Genomic DNA, 21,420 nt, shown 5'->3' on the forward strand with positions numbered 1-21,420 from the left:
GCATGGGTGCTGAATAGAGAACCACCAGCTCGTTACCAAGACTGGCCTCAAAAAGCTGTCCTCTCTAGCTTCAGTAGACCTTTTTCTTATTAGGAAACCAGGTGATCATGCTCTCATTTAAAATGGAACCAGTGGTGAGAGGCTAAGGGGATTGGTTTTTTTAATGCTGAACTAATAACAGTGACTAGAGGACAGAAACTGCAGGTCCCTCCTAGGTCCGGAGAAGTAGACTCTATCCTTTTTAATGTTTCAAATAAGCAGCTAGAAAGATCTAGTTTCAGTGTGGCTGAGAAAATGGGGGAAGACTGGTCCCTCCCAGCATGTGGAAAATTTCCATGGGAAATAGTTGTTCTTACCATTTGGCTTTCTGGTCCCAAACCATACAAAAAAACATCAAACAAGACTCAGCTGTGGCCGACTGACTGTTGTTATCTGAACTTTTAGGAAATGTCTCCTATCATGTAACTCTAGAACAGAAATTGCTGTCATTCCCAGCCTATTTCAGTTAACAAGCCTATGTGTCTGTAGGGCTTCTTTGTGGTCAGGACATTTGCTGGAAGGATTCCAGGGTATCTTGCTGTTTGGCAAGGAGAGGAGGGTCTTCAGTGAAGACCTCAGAAGGACAATGTTTGTCCCTTATTAACAGGTTCCCATTAAGCAAAGCTGCTGTGGGCAAGAGGGCTTCCTCAAGGCACCTCACAGGACAGGACCTTGAGAATTTGCAGTCATATCTACGGTGAAAACACTCATACTGTTATTTTTCTTCATTTCTAATTCAGACCTGCTCTTGTTTGTCTTCCCCATCCTAGCAACCAATACCACACCTATATTCACTTAGTCCCAGGACAACTAACATTTATTACTATGTCCCAGACATTGTTAGATATGCCACATGCAACTGTCTTTTAGTCTTCCTGGCCACTTTCAGGGATGATTATTTCTATTTTACAGATAATAAAATGGAGGCTCAAAGTGATTAACTTGAGGCTATTCAGTGGCAAGAGTGCAAACTGGAATTCTGGACTGTGACTCCAAAGCCTGCCTGCCTAAACGTTTATATTCCATTACTAGTAATGTTAACCTTGATCCTCTGATTAAGACGGTGTCTGCCCAGTTTTCTCACTTTACTGTAAAGTCACTATCCGATCCTCTTAACATCCAGACCCCCCTGGAAGTAGCAGCACATTCTTCCCTAATTAAGAGAGGCTGCTGTGGAATGAAAAATTGGAGTTAGATTATCTGTGTTGAATTGAGCAACCTCCCCAGGAATGTAATCTTGAACCAGTCAACATGGAATTTCCTGGTCAATACTAGTAAATTTACTGACCCGTTCCTCTCCCCTTATAAGGGCCTAAATAATTCGTTCCTTGCTGATAAACTGCTTTCTTTTTTTATGCTCTCCCTCTGACTGTAAAAGTCTTTATATAGCTCAGCCGAGCTTCCCTCTATTTACTTAGCTGGGATGCTGCCCGATTCATGACTCGTGTAATAAAGCCAATTAGATCTTCAAATTTACTCCATCGAATTGTTTTCTAACAAAGGCAAAAGAACAGAAAATGGGACAACGTGGGGCTTTGCGAAGAAGGCTCCCCCCTTTTAAAGTGAGAAAATGAGGGAGCACAGAGATGTAAAGTGGTTTCTCCAAGGTAACCCAGGGGTGGAGCTGAAGTCCGGAGTCCTAAATCTGACCACTCCATCTGAGAACCTGCCCGGAATATTCCTAAGGGGGTCGCTCTGGAGACCCCAGAGACGCATGACTCCAGTCCCACTACCTGACTTTACTGTGCCTTCGGTGCATTTTGGCACCGCGCCTCATTTTGCCTTAATCGGGGCGCAAAGGGGGTCTCAGCAACCCCCCACCTCGCTTTCGTACTCGCCCACCACCGTCCACCCAGGGCTTCCAGAGCCAGCTCAGACCTCGGTTGAGAGTTGAAATCCTCTTCTGACACCACTAATCAGCATCGGCACAGAAGGAATTGTGAATTTTCCATAGCTGAAGCGCTCCTATGCTTTCCACTTTCGGACAGCGCCTGGTAAATTCCCTACAAGCCCTGGGGGAGCAAAGACCCGCCTGTCCGCGTCCCACGTTGGCTCCTGATAGGCTACCAGAGCTGTCCGTTTTGGACAGGGTGCTGTGCGCAGGCGCGGAAAGGTACCGGGACTGGACGGAGTGCCGGGGTCGCGGAGCTACCCGTTTGTTTGGAGATGGTGAGTGTCCGCCCGGAGTTTGTGGCTGGCGGCCGGAAGGTGGCCGAGTACGGCCGCCCACCACCCTGCGCCTGGCCCTTCATTCTCCGGGGGCGTCTCAGAGTGCCGGGCTGGGAATCCGCGAGGCTGGGCAGGGTTGGGCGGGGCTGGGCCCGAGCTGACGGGAGGGCGGAACCCGGGCAGCGCGGGCCTCTAGACCCGGACCGAGGGGACAGAGGGGACCGAGCGGGGGCCACCGGATCCCTCTGACCCTTGACCGGAAGCAAGAGCTCGGGCCTCGGCCAGGGTTTGACGGAGATGGGGAGGCCGACCCACAGTTCCCTGCATCCTAGCGTCCCGGGCCTTGTTGCGCGATAATAATAATGATGCTTCCTAGAAGCTTAATTTGTGTCAGGCACTGCTAAGCGCTTTCCGTATCTTGGCTCTCCTCACCACAGCTCTGTGAGGTAGGTGCGACCAGTATCCCCATTTGACATACTTGGAGTCTAAAGCCGAGTGAAATGAAGTGTCTTGCCTCGGGAAATGGCGGAGGTTGATTTGAACCCTAGAAGCTTGACTGACGCCTTTCTGTCCCTGTGGTTCTTTCGAGCGTCTGGAACTTACTGCATGAATCAGAAATCGACGGGGTCCATCCTTGGGCATCCCAAAACCTTGCTGGCAGGAACTGTTGGCTCTTTATGCCTTTGTAGGTTTGTTTTCTCGTGTTTTTTATCCTCCCGACTTGTAGAAAGCTTGGAGACTTCTGAAATGTGAAATCAATTTTATTTAAAAATGTTGGGGCGCCTGGGTGGCTCAGTCGTTAAGCGTCTGCCTTCGACTCAGGTCATGATCCCAGGGTCCTGGGATCGAGCCCCACATTGGGCTCCCTGCTCCGCGGGAAGCCTGCTTCTCCCTCTCCCGCTCCCCCTGCTTGTGTTCCCTCTCTCGCTGTCTCTCTCTGTCAAATAAATAAATAAAATCTTAAAAAAAAAAATGTAAAGCCCACAAGAAAAATGGCAAAGGAAAAAGGAACAGTGCCATGACCTAGAGGCAAGCACTTATAATTAGAAGACGTATTTTTGTCTTTCTGTCCTCGGTTTTCGCTTAATATAGTTTAGCTCCTATTGAATGTACAATTGTGGACTCTGCTTTTTTCATTTATTATTACACCACAGATAATGTGTTTACATCACTAAAAACATGTAATAATGCTTTGAACATATATAACTTCATCTTTCACATCACTTTTTAAACTGTAAAAAAAAGTTAATTTTTAACAGATAATACTTGCACACAGTAAGAAAAATAATCTGGAAGGATCTAACTGAAAAATAAATCTCCCACTCAGCCCTGATCCCCAGCCTCAGTCTCCAGAGTTGAAAATTAGTTCCTTATATATCTACACGCAAATACAGGCATGTATATGCTCTCTCTTTCTCTTTCTTTCTTTTTTTTTTTTTTTTAAGATTTTATTTATTTATTTGACAGAGAGAGAGACAGAGAGGGAACACAAGGAGGGGAAGTGGGAGAGGGAGAAGCAAGCCTCCCAGGACCCTGGGATCATGGCTTGAGCTGAAGGCAGACGCTTAACTGACTGAGCCACCCAGGCGCCTCTGCTCCCTCTTTTTTCTGACACAAATGGTACTGTAACCTGTACCGTGCTACTGTGTGTTTATACTCGTAAAGGCAAAACATTTAGATACACATACTAAGCAATTCAAGCAGTTTCAACGTATGTAATGTAGAAAGTGCATGTGGTACCCAGATCACTCTGCTATGGTAAACAACTGTTGGCAGTTGGGTGTGTTTCCTCCTAGATTTGATTGGTGCATAAGCACATTTATATATAACCTGTTTATCACATGAAACTGGAACGTTTATATTTCTACATATTAAGTTTACTTTAGGCTATATATAGAAAGAGGTATCTCCTTCTAAAGCTTACACTGTTCACTTAAAAATACCAAACATTTTTCCATGGCAATATATACAAATCTTCATTCTTTTTAAGGGGATATTCCATTGCAGTAAATACATTTAGGTGATTTACAGTTTTTCACTGTAGCCAATGCTGCAGTAGCTGTTGTCTTCTTTTTTAAAGATGTATTTATTTATTTGAGAGAGAGAATGCAAGTGGGCGGGGAGAGAGGGAGAGAGAATTCTCAAGTCGACTCCGCACTGAGCACAGAGCTGGACTCTGGTCTCCATCCCAGGACCCTGAGATTATGACCTGAGCCGAAATCAAGAGTCGTACACTTTATTGAGCCACTCAGGCGCCCCTGCAGTAACTGTTGTCTTTGTGTGTGTGTGTGTGTGTGTGTGTGTGTGTGTGTGTGTGTGTGCGCGCGCGCGCACGCTCACGCTAGTGTCTATGTCAGATATAGGACAGATTCCTAGAAGTGTTACTTCGGGCATGCATATTTTATAGTTTGGTAGAAACTGCCAAATTGCCCTTCAGAATGGTGATATAAAAATCATCCATAATTCTCTCTAGTTTTACTTCACCACACAACTATTTTCATCTTTGTATGTTCTCCTTCCTCTTCGTTCACATGTGCCTATTTTTCAAGATGTAATTCTTGTTCTTTTTTGTTTGATTTAATGTCCAAAGACATTTAACCTTGTTGCTACATCACCTTTGTGGTCAATTATTTTTAGTGACCAAATAACAGTAAAATAGCTGTACCATAATTTGTGAAACATTCCCCCTGGTATACATTTGGGTTATTTCTAGCTCTTCATTAGTTGAGATAATGCTGTGATGACTACTTCTGTATGTGTAGAGTATTTTTAAAAAATTATTAGAGTATTTCCTTAGGAGAAATTCTCAGGAAAAGAACTTCGAGGCCAAGGGACCAAAACTTATGGGTCTTGCAGTAGTGTTGTCCTATAGCTTTCCCAAAAGGTCGAATTGCCTTTGTACCAATTTTGCCATAACTGCTAGATTTAAAAAGATACTTCATCAGGGGCACCTGGGTGGCTCAGTCGTTAAGAGACTGCCTTCGGCTTAGGTCATGATCCCAGGGTCCTGGGATCAAGTCCCGCATCCGGCTCCCTGCTCCGCAGGAAGCTTGCTTCTCCCTCTCCCACTCCCCCTGCTTGTGTTCCCTCTCTCACTGTCTCTCTCTCTCTCTGTCAAAAAATAAATAAAATCTTTAAAAAAAGGTATTTCATCGCTACAGTTTTTCATTTTTTTAGGAATGAAATGAAATGTCTCCTTTTTCAGGAAACAGTGAACATGTTTGTGTGTTTGTAATTTCTCTTAGGTATACTTTCTGCTAGTATCTTTTTTGCCCACTTAACTTTTAGACTTTATTTTTCTTTTTTTTTTTTTTAAGACTATTTATTTGAGAGAGAGAAGATGAGAGAGAGATCACGAGGAGGGGGGAAGGGTAGAGGGAGAAGCAGACTCCTACCTGAGCAGGGAGCCCAATGCAGGACTCAGTTCCAGGACCCTGGGATCATGACCTGAGCTGAAGGCAAACGTTTAACCAACTGAGCCACGCAGGTGCCCCTAGACTTTATTTTCTTAATCATTTTTGTGTGATGTTTTGGAATTACTCTTTTGTTATATTAGATGCAGGTTTTTTTGTCCTTTTGATTCATTTTTATACAAATTTTACAATACAAATTATACAAATGTTTATGCTTAGCAGTCAGATTGGTCACAGTTTCTTTGTGAATCATATGCTTCTGATGATTAATCCTCTTATGCTGAACCAATAAATAATCCTGGAGTTTTACTGCTACTTGTTTTTCTATCTGTCAGCAACATGTACCTGGGAACTAAAGAACCTGGAAGGCTTGTTTCTTGCCTGATGCAGACACCCATGTTAGTAGTACTTAGGACCCAGGATGCAGAGGATACTAGTTGGGCTCTCTCTAGGAGCAGGACAGGATTGTGGTTGTGAGCCAACCCTGAGGGACTGCATATCCACTCTATTACATATCCACCATATTTCTGGTACCAGTTGGCTAGCTCTTCAGAATGACAAATTTTATCTAGAGCTGGCATGACTTGGATGCCTGCCTAGGATTGCTGCTTGTGGCTTTTTGGCAACATTAGTTTTTCTTGTTGGCTCTTTTAAGACTGAACTTGAGGTTTTAAGCAGTTTCTTCTGAACCCAGATAGATAGCTGGTGCCCTTCTGTCTCCTGGAGACCCCTCTAGACCTCATGATCCCCAACTCTCCCAGGCCTAGCCCCATCCTACTGATTGGGATCATGTTGGAAAAGCCTATTCTTTAGTCTTACAGAAAAACATTTTTATTATATTTAACTATATACTAGACAAAAGTCTAATATTCCTAACATATAAAAGTTTTTGAAAATCAATAGGTATGTGGAAAAATCAAAAGACTCAAAATTGAGAGATGTAAACAGTAAGTTTCATTTCAACTTCACTGATAACTCTTAAAAGTTAAGGAAAAGTTGACTTTCTGTTATATGATTTTTGCCTATCAGATTAGCAAAGAATCAAAAAACATTGGCAATACTAGCCCTCTCTATTCTTTAAACATGCCAAACTTGTTTCCACTTCATTGGCTTTGCTTTCAGTCCTTTGCCTGGAGTGCTTTTCTTTTTCATCATTTAGTTCTTTGCTTAAAGATTACATTCTCAGGTGTTCCAGACCACACTAGCCAAAGTATATTCCCCTGCCCCCCAGCCCTATCCCTGTACTCTGCAGGAATCATGGTTACTTGATTTTTGAATGTCTCTTCACCATCAGCCATCAAAAAAAAAAAGAAAAGAAATCTTGGGGCACCTGGGTAGCTCAATCAGTTAAGTGCCTGCCTTCCCCTCAGGTCATGATTCCAGTGTCCTGGTGTCCTGGGATCAAGCCCCGCATCTGGGCTCCCTGCTCAGCAGGGAGCCTGCTACTCCCTCTCCCTCTGCCTCTCTGCTTCTGCTCTCTCTCTCACTTGCGCTTGTTCTCTCTCAATTAAATAAAAATCTTAAAAAAAAAAAAAAAATGTCTCTTCACCAGAATGTGAGCTCCCTGCGGGCAGGGACCTCATCAGTTGTGGTCAGTGGCATATTCAGCTCTTCTCTTGACCTGCTGTGTGTCCTTGGGCAAAACTCCTTTCTGAATCTCCATTTCCTCATTGTAAAATGGAGATCCTACTAACCATGGAAGGTTCAGATGAGAGAGGTGTCTGAAAACATTCATCCCAATATCTGACCTGTAGCAGGTACTGAGCAGGTTAATGTATAATTGTATATCATCCCTTTCTTGGTGTGTGTTTTCTTTAAGCAGCCAGGTCTTGGTTGTGGGTTCTCATTAAACGTAGGATCACCTAAACCCTAGCTCTTGTTTACCCTGGGTATTGTAAGGCTATGTCCCCCCTCCTATACTTGAAAAGGTTGATTTTTGTAAAACATGGTTGTAAAAATGCTTTTTATTTGTTCATTAAGTATTTACTGAGCCTATACTATGCCAGGTAGTGGGGCTATAAAGTTGAGGTCCTTGTTCCTGGGGTGTTTTGGGTCTAGGGGAGCACAGATAGTTCATCCCATTGTGGCAAGTGCTGTGAAGGCAGGGTGCCAAGGGTACCTAGAAGAGGGACAGAAGCGGGGAGAAGGTCTCCCACAGAAGGCTCATGAGCTGAATCCAAAGAGTTGTGAGTTAGTTACATCAAGCAATGAATGAGGGAGAGAAGGTTGCTTCCTTCAGAGGGAGCTGCCCATGTCTGGGCCCAGGCTCAGGCAGGCTGTGCTTGCCCCCTGCAGTCTGTGCTCCACACAGCAACCAGAGCCATTGTTCTGAAACATCAGATCTTGTCACTCCTCTCCTCAAAACCTGCTAGTGGCTCCCCATATCATCCCCATTAAAAATCAAAGACATTGCTGTGGTCTACCAAACCCACTGAAATCTAATCTGACCCAGGCTCGCTCTCTCATTTGGCCACCTGCGGCTCGCTGTACTTAAGCCACACTGGTTCCTGTGAGCCCTGGAACATGCTACCTCAGGGCTCTTGTACTTGCTCTTCATGCTGTCTGGAACACTCTCCTTAGAAATCCACGTTAGCTCCCTCATTTTCTTCACTCAGATCTCTACTCAGCTATCACCTTGGTGAGGCCTTCTCTGACCACCTTATTTAAAATTGCTGACCTGAGTGGCTCAGTTGGTTGGGCATCTGCCTTTGGCTCAGGTCATGGTCTCAGGGTCCTGGGATCGAACCCCATGTCAGGCTCCTGCTCAGCATGGAGTCGGCTTCTCCCACTGCCCCTCCCCCAGATTGTGTTCTCTCTCTCAAATAAAATAAAATCTTAAAAAAAAAATGCCATCAACCCCTGCATTCCAGATCCCCCTTCCCCACTATATCCGACATTATATTTTACTCTTTTTTTTTTTTTTAATGTCTGCCCCTCCCAAGGGTTTTTGTTAGATTTTGTTCATTATAGCATCCCCAGGCCTAAAACAATGTCTGGCACATTGTTTTCTGGTTACCCATATACCTGAAGTAGGGCTGAAGTGAATAGCAGTTATGAAGTATTCATCTTTTTCATTTCAGCCCCACTTTCCAACCTCCAGGGGATATTTCAGACCTCTATTCTGACACCTTTGATTTTAGCTTTCTTTCCCTTCCCTGGGTTGATTGCACATTGACCGAGCTGTTAATGATGAACATGTCAGAGCTCTACAGTCCTCATATTAGAGATCTCTTTCTTGGATACACAGAGAAGGGTTAAAAAAATGTTTGGGTTTGGTGGTTTGTTGTTGGTTTTCTTTTTTCTTTCTTTTTTTTTTTAAGTTTATTTAAGAGAGAGAACACGAGTTGGGGGGGTGGGGAGAGGGAGAAAATCTCAAGCAGACTCTGCGCTGAGTGCAGAGCCTGATGTGGGAGGGACTCAATCCCATGACCCTGAGATCATGACCTGAACCGAAACCAAGAGTCGGACACTTAACCAACTGAGATACCCAGGCACCCCAAAAAATGTTTTTAAGTAGAAACAGTATAATGGAGTAAAAAGAGCCTGTTTTGAAAAAAAAAGAAAACCTTATCTATAATTCCCTGCTCTCAATGTGGCTTTTATTTTTTTCAGAGTCCTAGCTTGCTTGTTTATGAGGTGTCAGGCTGTTTGCCATCTCATAGGAGGAACTTGTTTGCTCTTCTCTCCAGCATTTGAGTATTCTTATATCATTGGGGACTGGGTGGTAGTGATTGGATTGTCAGCCTTGTTCCTATTAGAAAAACAGTAATTCATTGTGCTCTCTCCATCAGTGTTTAGAAGCTCCTCCCCTCCAGGCCAACTCATTAGTCCTTGAGGGTGGGAAACCACTTTCTTTAGGTGGATGGTGTCTGTTTTCAACATAGCCTGACTCAGCCTTTGAGTAGCTTCTGCCTGGATTCTGGACTGGTCTGGAAGGGGCCTCCTAAGAACAAGCACACTTTAAGGCCAGTTTCCATCCACAGAGTTGGCTTAGTTCAGTTAAGCAGTTATTGAGCACCTATTCTACAAGAGCATTATAGAAACAAGTAAACCAGTATCTAATGCATTCCTAGAGAAGTACAGTCAAGAGTTTGGGGAGTCAGAAGTAGGCAAAGACTCCAGAGTTGGGGGATCAATAAAAGCTTCGTGGAAGAGGTATGTCTTAGATGGCCTAGAAGAATTTATTGGATTTCCTTGTTAAGGTAAAAAAGATGTAGAGATAGGGAGGTATAGGCATGGAGATGGAGAGAGTTGAAGGAAAGGTAAAAGAGATGGGAGTGATAATATAGAAGGCCTGGCATCATGGAGTGAGGTCCCAAATGCCATGTGCTAGTTTCTGAAGAATCAGGATTAATGAGCCCCTTCCCCAGGCACATGTCCTGTGGCTGTGTGACATGTGTCACACTGTCTCAGATGCTAGCTAACTAAGTCACTGAATTTATCCTCATGGAGTCATTTGTCTTCCTTTGGAATATTTTCATTTGTGCTGTTTGGGCCACAAATGACAACTTAGTCTCCTTCCTATTAGACACCACTGTTAGGGTTTTTTCAAATCATCAGAGTCTGGTCTCCCAAGTGTCCCAAATATGTTGAGTCATGGATGTGTCTGTACTCCCAAGAAAGGTATTTATATTCTCTCAAATAGCTAAGCAGGGAGAGGTAATAGTGCCTAGTGGGCAAAGAGCCAGGAGTAGCCACACCCCATGCTGGGATTTGTGAGCAGATGGTTTAAGCCCTGTGGATGGCCCAGGGACCACTCCAAACAGGCCTGGGGAGCTTTGAGGAGGTGCCATGTGCCTGGATGTCACTTGTTTGTTATTGGAAGACAAATGTGTGATTAATCTGCCAGGAGTATGAGGGAGTCAGTTCAGTCTTCCTGACCCCTCCTAACCTGGGTCTTGTTCTCTCTGGCAGGCAGAGGTGGAGGAGACACTGAAGCGACTTCAGAGCCAGAAGGGAGTACAGGGCATCATCGTGGTGAACACAGAAGGTACACCTTCCCTTTGGCCATGACCTGCTCTGCTCACAAGCAGGCCCCAAGAAAACAGCCCAAACACAGGATGACACTTATTGTTTACTAAGCCCCTTCATATACAGGATCTAATTTTTACCCTTTTTTAAGCACTTCCAGTGTCTTAGCACTATTATTGGAATTCCAAAGTTTAAAAAAGGAAAAATTCACTCAATCCCACTGCCCTGAGAGATTATACTTTTTACTATGCCATGCTTTTTAGCCCTTGCCCAGGTACATCTTTTCTTGGTCATAATTATAATTGTTACTCTTTTTCATATGTTTACTCATGAGCTTGTTCTTTGGCTTTTTTTTCTTCATGATTTACATAAGCAAAATTTTTAACTGCCAGTGCAATGTTTATCCACCATCCACCATTTATATGGTTTCTACATTTATTTTTAAGTATACTCTACCCCTAGTATGGGGCTCAAACCCACAACCCTTAGATCAAGAGTTGCACAGTCTACCCACTGAGCCAGCCAGGTGCCCCTGTTTCTACTTTTTTACTAGATAATACTCTGGTCAACTTCTTAATGCTTATAGCTTTTCCCTCCTTTTGTGGGGCAGGGAGGGGGGGCAGAGGGAGAAGGAGAAAGAGAATCCTAAGCAGGTTCCATGCCCAGCACTGAGCCCAATGGGGGGATCGATCTCACAACCCTAAGATCATGACCTCAGCTGAAATCAAGAGTTGGGTGCTTAACCGACTGAGCCACCCAGGCACCCCTCCCTCCTTTTCTATAGCATTATTTCAACAACTAGAAGAGTACAGATACTATTTTCCCAAACTGCAATAGACATGGTGAAGAAAAGGACTAACATTTATCACATGCTTGTTCAGTGCCAGGCCACAGGCCAGTGCTTTACAAACATATTGTTTCATTTATTCCATAAAGCAGCCCTGTTGTCTCCATTTTGCAGTGGAGAAGACGGAATCTAGAAATTTAATTGATTTGCCGCCATTATAGAACCAAGATTTCATGCCAGGTCCATCTGAATGCACTTGTGCTCTCTCTCCCACACTGTACTGTGAAGGAACAGAGAGTAGCTGCTGGTCTGTAGCCCAGGCCATGCCCAGAGTCACCCAGCTGGGCTCCCCCATGCTCTAGTGCAGTGCATTTAGTCAACTCTGATTTGTTCGAGACTCCTTGAGAGCTCTGTGCGTAGGTGTTGTCATTCTAGCCCTTGTTTTTAGAAAGGCAGAATTCTCAATAATGCCTACTTAAATAGAGCAGAATGAAAGTCATCAAGGGTGAAAAAGTAGAAGTGGCATGTCCTTAGTTAGAATGTTATTTTCCAAGTTGTCAGACCCTGGCCAGCCCAGAACTAGGCAGCGCATAGCACATGCTCCCCAGCTTTGTCAAACTCTAATTATACCATGTGGTCAAAGCAGGCAGCAGGTTGGGGGCTCTCAGGACACTGTGGAGGCAGCTCAGGTCTGCCAGTGCTCAGCTGGAGGGCCTGGGGCTTCCTCTTCCCTTCTTCAGACCTCAGCTGCCGTAAGTGGAGTGGTTGATCCGGGCAATCTCTTTTGGCTCCTTCTTACTCCAAGATCTGAAAGACTATTTGTATATTTCCCAGAGAGACTGTCTTCTCAGACTGGACATTTTTTGACCCCAATTGGGGAAGGAGCAGCTCCTGGGGTTGTTTCCCAAATGGGGAGGGAATAGGCCTCCATCAGTATTTGCAAGCCACAGCCTTCAGTTTTGCTTTAAAACTGCCCCCAAGCTTGAGCTTTTTCATTGGGAGAATATAGCACCAAATGCTTACCTTTTGGATACTAACGGGCACTTCTTTTTCATATACTAATGTGGCAGTATTGCCCAGTGGCTAAGAATATAGAATGTGGAACCAGACTGCCTAGGTTTGAATCCTGGCTCTATTTAATTTTTATCAGCTGTGTGATCTTAGGCTAGTCACTTAACCTCTCTGTTCCAGTTTCCTCATCTGTAAAATGTGGATAATTATACTACCTTCCTTTAAGGGAAGCTTTTAGAACAGTACCTGATGTATGGTAACTGCCATATAAATGCTAAAATTATTGCATGTATTTATTTATTTTTAATTTGTGTCCCATCTACAGAGCTTCCACTTTAGTCTCACATTTCACACCGTGACCCTGCAAGGCAGGGGTATTGCCCATTTTTCAGATGAGAAACCCAGAGCTGAGAGAAATTAGGTGACCTGTTCAAGGTCACCCAGCTGTGGATGGAGGTGGTCAGAACTCACTGCTCTATAGGGCCTTTAAGCTCTCTGGAAGCTTCCATGAAGGATGATTAGTTAGGGATTCCTATTATCCCATCTAGGGCTTTCCTACCCCCATGATTCAGCTCAGCTGCCTTTTCCTGCAGGATGCGTTTCCCGACCACCCCAGCCCAGAGTGATTGCTTTTGCCCCTGAACTAATGACACACCCTTATCCCAGTCACTTACCAGCCATCTGCCACTGCCTTTTGACATCTTCATCTTGGCCAAATTTAAATGATGTTTCATAGCAAAAGTGTGAATTTAAGTGGAATTACCAAGAACTTAAGGAATATTCCATTCCATTTGTACCTCTTCAGACCCCCTGCCATCTTCTGCTGCTACCCACACAGGGCAACATAAAAGACTCAAATGTGTAAGCTTTATGAGGGCAGAGACTTCTCTTGTGTTCATTGCTGTATCCCCAGCACCTAGAACAATATTGACACGTAGTTGGTGCTTAATAAATACAGTAGACCCCCTTATCCATGGGGCATACATTCCAAAGCCCCCAGTGAATGCCTGAAACCAGGATAGTACCCAACCCTATGTATACTATGGTTTTTTCTATATGTACATACTTATGATAAAGTTAAATTTATAAATAAGGCACAGTAAGAGATTAACGACAATAAGTAATAATAAAACAATTGTGACAGTATACTATATTATGTGAGTGTTGTCTCTCAAAATACCTTATTATACGGTATTCACCCTTCTTGTAATGATGTGAGATCATAAAATTGCCTACATGATGAAGTGAAGTCAGGTGAATGACATAGGCATTGTGAGGCAATATTAGGCTATTGTTGACCTGATCAGGAGGATCATCTGCTTCCAGACCAGAGTTGATGCGGGTAACTGAAACCATGGAAAGTGAAACCACAGATAAGGCGGGGGGCTACTGCCTCCGTTAAATATTGTTAATGTTTTTTATTGTTGATTGATGAAACTGGGTTTGGTGGGAGGACCTGGCTATTCAACCTTGGTCTTGACAGATCTGAGCCCCAAGTTAGAAATCGTGCTCCCTCATGACCAGCTACTTCTGCAGGCTGCACAGTCCCCATTTGTGAAGGCAGAAGCTTAGAGTAGGCGACCTAATCATTCGGCTATTTTTGTGGTGTCCCCGGCTCTGACATCCTGTGAATCTGGACTTGATCTCTTGTCCTTATTTGAAATTCTCCCCAGTTTTGGTCCCTGTCCCACCCCCTTACTACCCCTACATTTTCTTTTGTTTTTAAAGTGAGCCAACAAGTGGTTAGCTTCTTACCTCCTTTATACACCTCTCACTTAGTAGAAGTGTGATGAAACTCATGACAGTATTTGAACTGCTGAAGGAGCCCTTGAGAGCACTCATTTATCATCTGCAATAAATGCCTAGTGAAGTCTGTTTAAGGACAGTGGTAAGCAAATCAGACCTGGTCCTGGTCACTTCCATAATGGTGTGATATCAAACTCCAGAGGAAGCTGCTCTGAAGGAAAATTGTGTGGGATGGTAGAATGGAGGCATTGACCACATCTGGAGGTGGGTAGATCCACCAGAAAATGGACACCTGAGGGATCAGTGGGAATTATGAGAGAATGGGAAAGGAAGGAAAGTTCCAGGCAGAGGGACTGAGAGAAGATGGCCTTATGGTATATAAGAAGAGAAGGTCAAGAGTTTTGATCATCCACACTTCGCCAGGCCTTGAGATTGGCCCCTCAAGTTACCTGGGGGATGGGATTTACTATGTAGTGATGTTGATAACAAGCCAACATTACATTTGTACTCTTGCTAAACATTTTTAAATGAATTAGCCATATTTGATCCTCACAGCACAAGCATTATTTTACAGATGAAGAAACGGAAGCTTGAGAGGTTAAATCACTTGTGTAAGTCCACATAGCCACGAAGGGGTAGAGCCAGGGTAGAAGTCCAAGTCATCAGATCTCAGAGTTCCTACTCAGTCGTCACCCCAGCTTCTCATACTGCCGTCCTTAGGGAGATTCTGCTATGGGCTGAGGCCCCATGGAGCCCTGGCGGGCGTGCTGCCGCCATCCAGGACCCAGTAGCAGCCCTTAAAGACAAGTCCTCTTGTCCCTTGGAGGCAGGTGATCACTACAGTCTGTCCTTGTGACTTCACTTGGCTCAAAACAGCCTCTCTGACTCAGCTGCTTCTCTTGCTATCATGTCCTCTTCTGCCCACTCTCACGTTCTTGTGCCTTAAGAAGACAAGACTGGGCCAGCTTCTTGCCACCTGTGAGTAAGCCTGAGGGTGATTGCCTTTGGCCAGTCCTTAAGCTGGTCGCTTGTGGGCCAGACCAGCAGGGTCATGGGCCCCCAAATCTAGCCACTTATGTGTGAGGAGCCATTTTTGCCACATTCATCACAACTGCCTGTCAGCTGTGGGCCTTAAGGCTTCCTCAGTGGAACCTTCTGCTGATATGTCATGGTGATTCATAGGCACCTGATGATTCAACTGTGTCCTGAGTTGGCTCAAGCTGAGCCCCATTTTTCACCACCATGTTGATAGGCACTGACCAGTAAGGGAGGTCCATTTAATAGTTCATTGCAAGGAAACAGTCTTCAAAACAGAAAAGGCTTGGTACACAGTGGTGTTCACTGCATAGTAATTAAGTAAAAAAATCCAGCCTATGTACCAACAATAAAGGAATGATTAATTCTGTGGAATGGCCAGTTGTGGGCTCTTTGAAAGCAATAGCGATGTTGTTTACAAGTCTATATGCAGACAGAGAAACACGCTTTAATTTGAGGGGCACCAACATGTGTATAGACATGTGTTTACAGCTGGGCCCTAAGCCTCCCTTGGTGGGAACTGAAGCAAAGCACTAGTGATGGTAATGTCTTGGCACAGGCTGACCTTTTTTCTTCTTCCTGCTTTTCAGTATTTACAAATTCACAAGAGCTGTCCTCTTTGTTCAGGTTCTAAGTATTCTGAATGATAGTCTCTTTTATTGCTGGAAACCAGTCAAGACAGTGTGGCCTGTGGAAGGAGCCCAGCAGTGAAGCCAACAGGCCTGCATTTGAATCCTAGCCCCACTACTTCTGTGCTGTGTGAAGGCTCAGAGCTTCTGTTGCCTCACTGACGAGTGAAGATGGTGATTCCACCGCCAGCATTGTTCCGGGACTGGTGCTGCCATACTTAAAGTGCTCAGCACTGTGCCTGTCAAGTCCTCAGTAAATAGTGGCACTGATTGTTAACTGCTAGTCCGGTACTCTTGAATTAAGGGTATGGGGTTGGAATTTGGGCAGAAAGGGGCTCCAACTTCCTACTCAGTCCCTGCTCTCCCCTCAGGCATTCCCATCAAGAGCACCATGGACAATCCCACCACCACACAGTATGCCAACCTCATGCACAACTTCATCTTGAAGGCCCGGAGCACAGTGCGTGAAATCGACCCCCAGAATGACCTCACCTTCCTTCGAATTCGCTCCAAGAAAAATGAAATTATGGTTGCACCAGGTAAGAGGTCTTCCACATTCCCTCTTGGGAGCAAACTGTCAGCATGTTGTGGATAGCTTATCAGGAATACTTGGCACATTAGTGTCCCCATAGGTGCCATTGCAAGGCCTGAAGAATTGAAGGTACAGAGTTGATTGCCTCACTGCCTAGCCAGTCTCTGGCTGGTATCCCCAACAAATACTTATTCACTGTGACTCTAGGCCAGACCCTGTACTAGGGTCTAGGCCACAGAGGGGAATCGTGGTCTCACAGAACATAGAGGAAGGTATGATAGGTCTTCCCAGAAGAGGGGACATTTGAGCTGAATCTAGAAGGCACAGGAAAGAGTGTAAGCAAGTTGAAGGGGTGGGAAAGCTATGTTTGAAGGAAAAAGAACTCAGTAATTTGAAACCAAAGCACAAGACCAAAAAAAATGTTAAATTGCCCACTTCTAAAGTATAGTCCTGTCTCTCTGGGCCCCATATGGCCAGTTTTTCCTCCAGTGTTGGAACAGATTGCTGCTTTTATTTCTCATGCAGTGCTTGGCCTGCATTTAAGAGCTGTGTGGTACAAACTATACCTGTCTTTAGGTCTTAGGATCATTCGCAGGATGATGAAATGCGCCTCCTGGGAGGAGCCCACAAGGACTGGCACCACAGGAGGGAACATCAGGGCCACCTGTCCTGGCCTGCATCACCTCACTCACAGACTGGAGTAGTGGACAGATTAATTGTCCAGGACTATTTTTATATTATCACTTCTGTTCCTCCCTCTCTCTTTTTTGGCTGTGCCACATAGTTAAGTGTGCACGTGATGATGCAGGTAGGCTGCAGTGCAGCTTGTCTAGGCCATCAGAACATGGGTAGGAAAGAATGAGAGGTGAGATGTTTGGTCCATTTTCGAAGAGGCATCAGACACCAAACTTAACCTGTGTGGACGTGACCCTGTGGTGGTTTTCAAGGCAAGAGGTGATATGATTGTGATTGGGGCCTGGATGAAGGAGGGTCATAGGGAGGCTCTGGAAATTGAATGTCCTTGGGCTTGGCAACACAGATGATGAGGAAGCTGGCTGCAGAATTCTGGGGTAATCTGATGGGTTAACCACCCCAGTAGCAGGGCAGTGTTGGTTCTCTTAGGCTTGTTCTGGCCCATTCGGGCTGCTTAGAAGGATACAAAGGGAGAACCATTGACCCAGTCACAGGGGCTCATAATCTCCCTGGGACACTCCCTAGAGGGGTAGGGACAGAGCAGGTTGGTTACAGAGAAAAACATAGGATAATTCAGAGGCATTTATTCCAAAACAAGCTGTATGGTGTTTATCAGTTTCATCACTGTTTGATTCATCACTTACCAACCCATTATGATGCCTCTGGTTCTGTGAGGAAAACCAGATTGCAGCAGACAAAATCTCTTTTCCCAGCTTTATCTCTTTTGAGTGTGACCTTAAGTCATGGAATATCTCTGAACCACTATTTCCATGTCTATAAACTGTCAAGTAAGGTACTATACTGCTCTGGTCTCCTGAGACACACCATTTGATTGAGTGGGTTGGCTCTGGGTGGGGTAGAAAGACTGGGAAATATTTGAACTCAAATCCCTCCTAAGACTTCATGTTGTATGGCTACACAAACTTCCACTTCCCTGAAAGTTAGGCTAGGAATGGTCCCTCTGTTGACCCTGCATGTCAGAGCAGACTTTGTGCCCACAGGAAGGCACACATTGTGAGGCAAGGACAAATGATATGATTCCCAAATTAGATTCTCCATGGACAGCTTTCTCTTTAAGCTTAAAGCTTCCAAGAACATCTCCTCTAGAACGGCAGAGTCGTCTGTAGGTTCCTGACTGTCTATTCTCACCTTGACAGCAAAGGCATCTCCAGCTTGCCCTTGAGGACCCACAGGCATTCACAGTTAATGGGTATGATTGGTGCTTGAGTCCAGGGTTGGCAACTCCCCAAGTTAGAGGTTCTCCTTGGAGTTCACAGGCCCAGAAGCCCCTCAGCTTTGTCAGTGGAGGTGAGGATGGAATGGCTGGACTCCTTCTGAGTGACACACAGAGGCCTGCAGGGAGGGCCTGCACACCCTCTCACTCTTGCTTGCTCGCTCTGTCTCGCACTCACGCTCCCACAGTGCCACACACACACATTCTCTTGTACTGGAGAGCTGTGTGACTCTTTGAGGTTGCCTTCAACAGGGTGAGTGTTCCTTCTGAACACCCTCACCACTTCTCCAGCCATCCTGCTGCCTTCCAGAGCTTTAAGAGACTCCAACTTCTCTCCCTGGGCTCTCACACATGCCATCCTGCTGCTGGCAGCACTCCATCTTGCCTTTTTCATTTAGCCAACCAGCCTGCTCATCTGCATTTTTAAGTCTCCCCGCCTAGACAGTTCTAAGAAGACAGATTTGTAAGCACATAGTAAGCATTTAACAAATAGTTGATGAGTAAATATATGAATGATTTCCCTAAATCTCCCTCCATTGCTGACCCTGCACTGTGGGAGTAAGAGGTGGGGTGAGCTGTGGGGATGGGGCTCAGGAATGTCTGTGGGACATGGTATTTAAGATGAAAACCAGTGACTTGACACCTTGACTCACCCACTTTGATATGGCAAAAAATATATATATATATATTGGATTTTGGTGCCAGAACTCTTGTGGGCTGGAGCCACTGACCAGAGCCTCTGACGCATTAGGACTAGATTGCCTTAGGTTTCCACAGAGCACAAGCCCCATGGGGATGGCCCCCAGCATAGAACAGGCCTAGTTGCTGCATGTTGAGGTGGGTCCTTCTGCGACTCTAGTTAGCACCCCACACCATGGAAACGACTTGGAAGAGCCCTGCCCAGGAAGGAAGTCCACTGTCCCATTCTTCCCGCCTAATCATTGCGGTTGATCAAACTGAGAAGCTGCTTCCCAGACCACAAATAACAACAGGTAGTTTCAGATAGTTTAGTTCTCCATATGTGTGCCAGATTTCACCCCATCCTGGCCCAGAATAGCCCGTGCAAAAAGACGTTTTAAGGTAGACTTTTGGTTTTCATTTATTAACCTCACTAATACATAGGCCCATTCGGGCTGCTTAGAAGGATACAAAGGGCCAAGTTAATGTAGCATAATCAAGCTTTAACACTCTGCTTCCCAGAAAGCACTTGGAATGATATTATTGAATTTAGAGCTTGATATTTGGAAGAAAAGACACTATATTGCTAATTTTGTCTGTTTCTATTGATGGCTTGTTAATTATTTCTATTTTTATTTGTAAGTGATTTTAACTTATACAGATTGCTTAGCCATGAAACTCTCAGTCTTATAAAATCTGTTTCTGCCTATCTGCAACAACCTGTCGTCATGGGAAGAAGCAGACTTTAGGTTTGAATCAGCACACACAAAGCAGACAAGGCCAAGGTCCTGCCATTTCTTCCCTCTTCAACAGAGGGCAGACCAGAGGCATGCAGAGCATCTGGGTCAAACCCAGCTAGCGACCCCACCCTGAGTTTTTGCCTTAGCTTGGGCAAGTCATTTAACTCTCAGGGCATCAGTGAAGTGGAAAACACTAGTGTCTGTCTCATAGAGTGATTTATTGAGGTACCATATGAGAAGCAGTTGGCCCAGGACTGGGCACATGGAAGCCTTGATAAATGTTTTGGTTTAAAATGGGCAAAGTTGAAATGCCCTGCTTCTCCAGTTTCTTCTAAAATAAAATGAAGAGCAACCTTAACCTAATGGTTGTCCTAGAACCTGCAGCATTAGCATTACCTGGGAACTTGTTAAAAATGCAAATTCTTTTACCTATACTGGAATTAAAATTAAAAACTTGATTAGGGGCCCCTGGTTGGCTCAGTAAGAGGAGCATGTGACTCTTGATCTCGGGGCTGTGAGTTTGAGCCCCACGTTGGGTGTAGCGAGAAGTAAGTAAGGAAAGAAAGAAAGAAAACTTTAAAGAAATAAATACAAATTTAAAAATAAAAACTTAATTTAAAAAATGCAAATTCTTGGGCTCCACTCCAGACCTACTGAATCCGAAGGGCTAGGGGTGGGGCCCAGTAGTGTTTGTTTGGAGCCCAGCCCTCCAGGTAATTCATGTGCCCTCTAGTTTGAGAACCACTGCCATAGGCAATTCATTTAAATTCTCTGAACCTGAGTTTTCGTACCCAGAAAACAGGGATGATACTCCTACTTCCCTGTTGGCACCATGCGGTACCATGAAGATTAGAAAAGAGGATGTGCTGCAGGCCGTGGCTGCCAGGTGGGAGGGGCTCCATTTTCCAGGCAGCCACACGGCAGAAGCCCCTTGGGAAACTTGCAAGTTCATCTTCTGTTTTCCCAACAGTTGGAAGTAGCCTGAGCATTGATGCTTTTTATTGTTCCCCTCCCCTTTTATGGTTGGTGATTTAATGATTTAGTGATTTATTTTTTCATTTTTCTCTTTTGCAGATAAAGACTATTTCCTGATTGTGATTCAGAATCCAACTGAATAAGCCACTCTCTTGGCTCCCTGCATCATTCCTTAATTTAATAGCCCCCAAGAATAATAATGTTTAATCATGTCAACCACCTGGCAGGTGGGAATCACCTTAGAGCCTACTTAGACCAACCCAGTGACCAAAGTCACCAAAGTCATCCCTCTGCTGGCCAATCACCCTTGAATCCTTGGGAGGGCCTTCTTTCCTCACCTCCAGATTTTGGAGCAAGAGCTTTGAGCAGCCCACACCCTACTTCCTCCTGACCTTCGGTTCACTTTGTCACCCCTGGAAAAGGCTGTTTTTCTTTAACTAAAAATAACTGAAATGCTTACCCTGCTGTGTGTCTTTAAACACTAGGTTGAAAAGGCCTCTCTGCCCCCCTCTCTTCCTCTGTAATCACATGGTCTGAAGACTGAGCCCCAGTGCTGCCTCTGGCCCCCGTGGCAGATTGAATTTGTGGTTCAGAGAGGCCTGCTTCCTACTGCACCTGTGGCCACACTTGCTGAGTGGAGTCCAATTTATAATTGGTACCCTGGTTTCTGGGCCCCTCATCCCTAGCCACTTCTCTTATTTCCCACTCCTCCCAATGTTTTGAAAGATTTTTTTTCTGCTACACTACACCGGGGATAGGAAAGGAGTG

At 44.9% G+C, this 21,420-nt stretch overlaps 1 protein-coding gene across 1 annotated transcript; it reads left to right on the top strand.

The window, feature by feature from the left end:
• Positions 1–2,212: 2,212 nt before the first annotated feature.
• DYNLRB1 (dynein light chain roadblock-type 1) lies at positions 2,213–21,111 on the top strand (the record flags this gene model as incomplete). The annotated part of the gene is given in 8 exon segments (XM_028118758.2): positions 2,213–2,425; positions 2,427–2,476; positions 2,478–2,526; positions 2,528–2,617; positions 2,619–2,654; positions 10,536–10,611; positions 16,172–16,339; positions 20,752–21,111. Coding segments are annotated over 8 exon segments (726 nt in total), but the record flags the coding sequence as incomplete, so codon positions are not given.
• Between the last annotated feature and the right edge of the window lie 309 nt (positions 21,112–21,420).

This window comes from Eumetopias jubatus, unplaced genomic scaffold, assembly GCF_037043125.1.
Source record: "Eumetopias jubatus isolate StellerSeaLion01/CBP00866 unplaced genomic scaffold, mEumJub1_p1.0 scaffold_9, whole genome shotgun sequence".
Lineage (NCBI taxonomy): Eukaryota > Metazoa > Chordata > Mammalia > Carnivora > Otariidae > Eumetopias > Eumetopias jubatus.